General features: G+C 59.2%; 1 protein-coding gene across 1 annotated transcript; it reads left to right on the top strand.

The window, feature by feature from the left end:
- Positions 1-4: 4 nt before the first annotated feature.
- LOC107735261 (E3 ubiquitin-protein ligase rnf146-like) lies at positions 5-703 on the top strand (the record flags this gene model as incomplete). Its single annotated transcript, XM_016547006.1, has 1 exon — positions 5-703. A coding segment is annotated over one exon (699 nt), but the record flags the coding sequence as incomplete, so codon positions are not given.
- Positions 704-709: the final 6 nt, after the last annotated feature.

Raw genomic sequence — 709 nt, 5'->3', positions numbered from 1 at the left:
GGACTCCCTGACTTCAGGCAAGAAGGTGAGTGGGGAGTCTGTGACAGAGGGAAGTCCGTCTCCTTCGCTGCCCATTCCGGAGTGTGCAATCTGTCTGCAGAGCTGCGTCCACCCCGTACGCCTGCCATGCCACCATATTTTCTGCTTCCTTTGCGTGAAAGGAGCTTCCTGGCACAGCAAACGCTGCGCCCTGTGTAGAGGGGAAGTGCCTGAGGACTTCCTGGAGCGTCCCACTTTGCTCTCGCCCGAGGAGCTGAAGGCTTCGGCGACGGGTGGACGTGGGACGGGGACTGGTGGCCACGCCTGGTACTACGAGGGGCGTAATGGATGGTGGCAGTACGATGAGCGGACAAGCCGAGAGCTAGAGGACGCGTTCAACAAGGGCAAGAAGAGCGCCGAGATGCTGATCGCCGGCTTCCTGTACGTGGCAGACTTGGAGAACATGGTGCAGTACAGGAGGAACGAACATGGCCGCAGGAGGAGGATGAAGAGGGATGTGGTGGACATCCCTAAGAAAGGTGTGGCTGGATTAAGACTCGATCCAGATCCCAATCCCAGTCCCGCATCGGGATTAGGAACTGTTCCCGCTGCAGCGCCCGCAGTTGCGGATTTAAATGGAACAGTAGATGGCGCCACAGCGGAGCGAGAGAGTTCGGCGGATGGCGCGGACACTGGAGTCAGCGGAGGACGTCCTCAAGGCATCTTTGCT

The sequence above is a fragment of the Sinocyclocheilus rhinocerous genome, unplaced genomic scaffold (assembly GCF_001515625.1).
Source record: "Sinocyclocheilus rhinocerous isolate Xijiao unplaced genomic scaffold, SAMN03320098_v1.1 C35928557, whole genome shotgun sequence".
Taxonomy (NCBI): domain Eukaryota; kingdom Metazoa; phylum Chordata; class Actinopteri; order Cypriniformes; family Cyprinidae; genus Sinocyclocheilus; species Sinocyclocheilus rhinocerous.
Note: the sequence above shows the minus strand (reverse complement) of the source record. Positions and strands in the feature narration are given on the sequence as shown.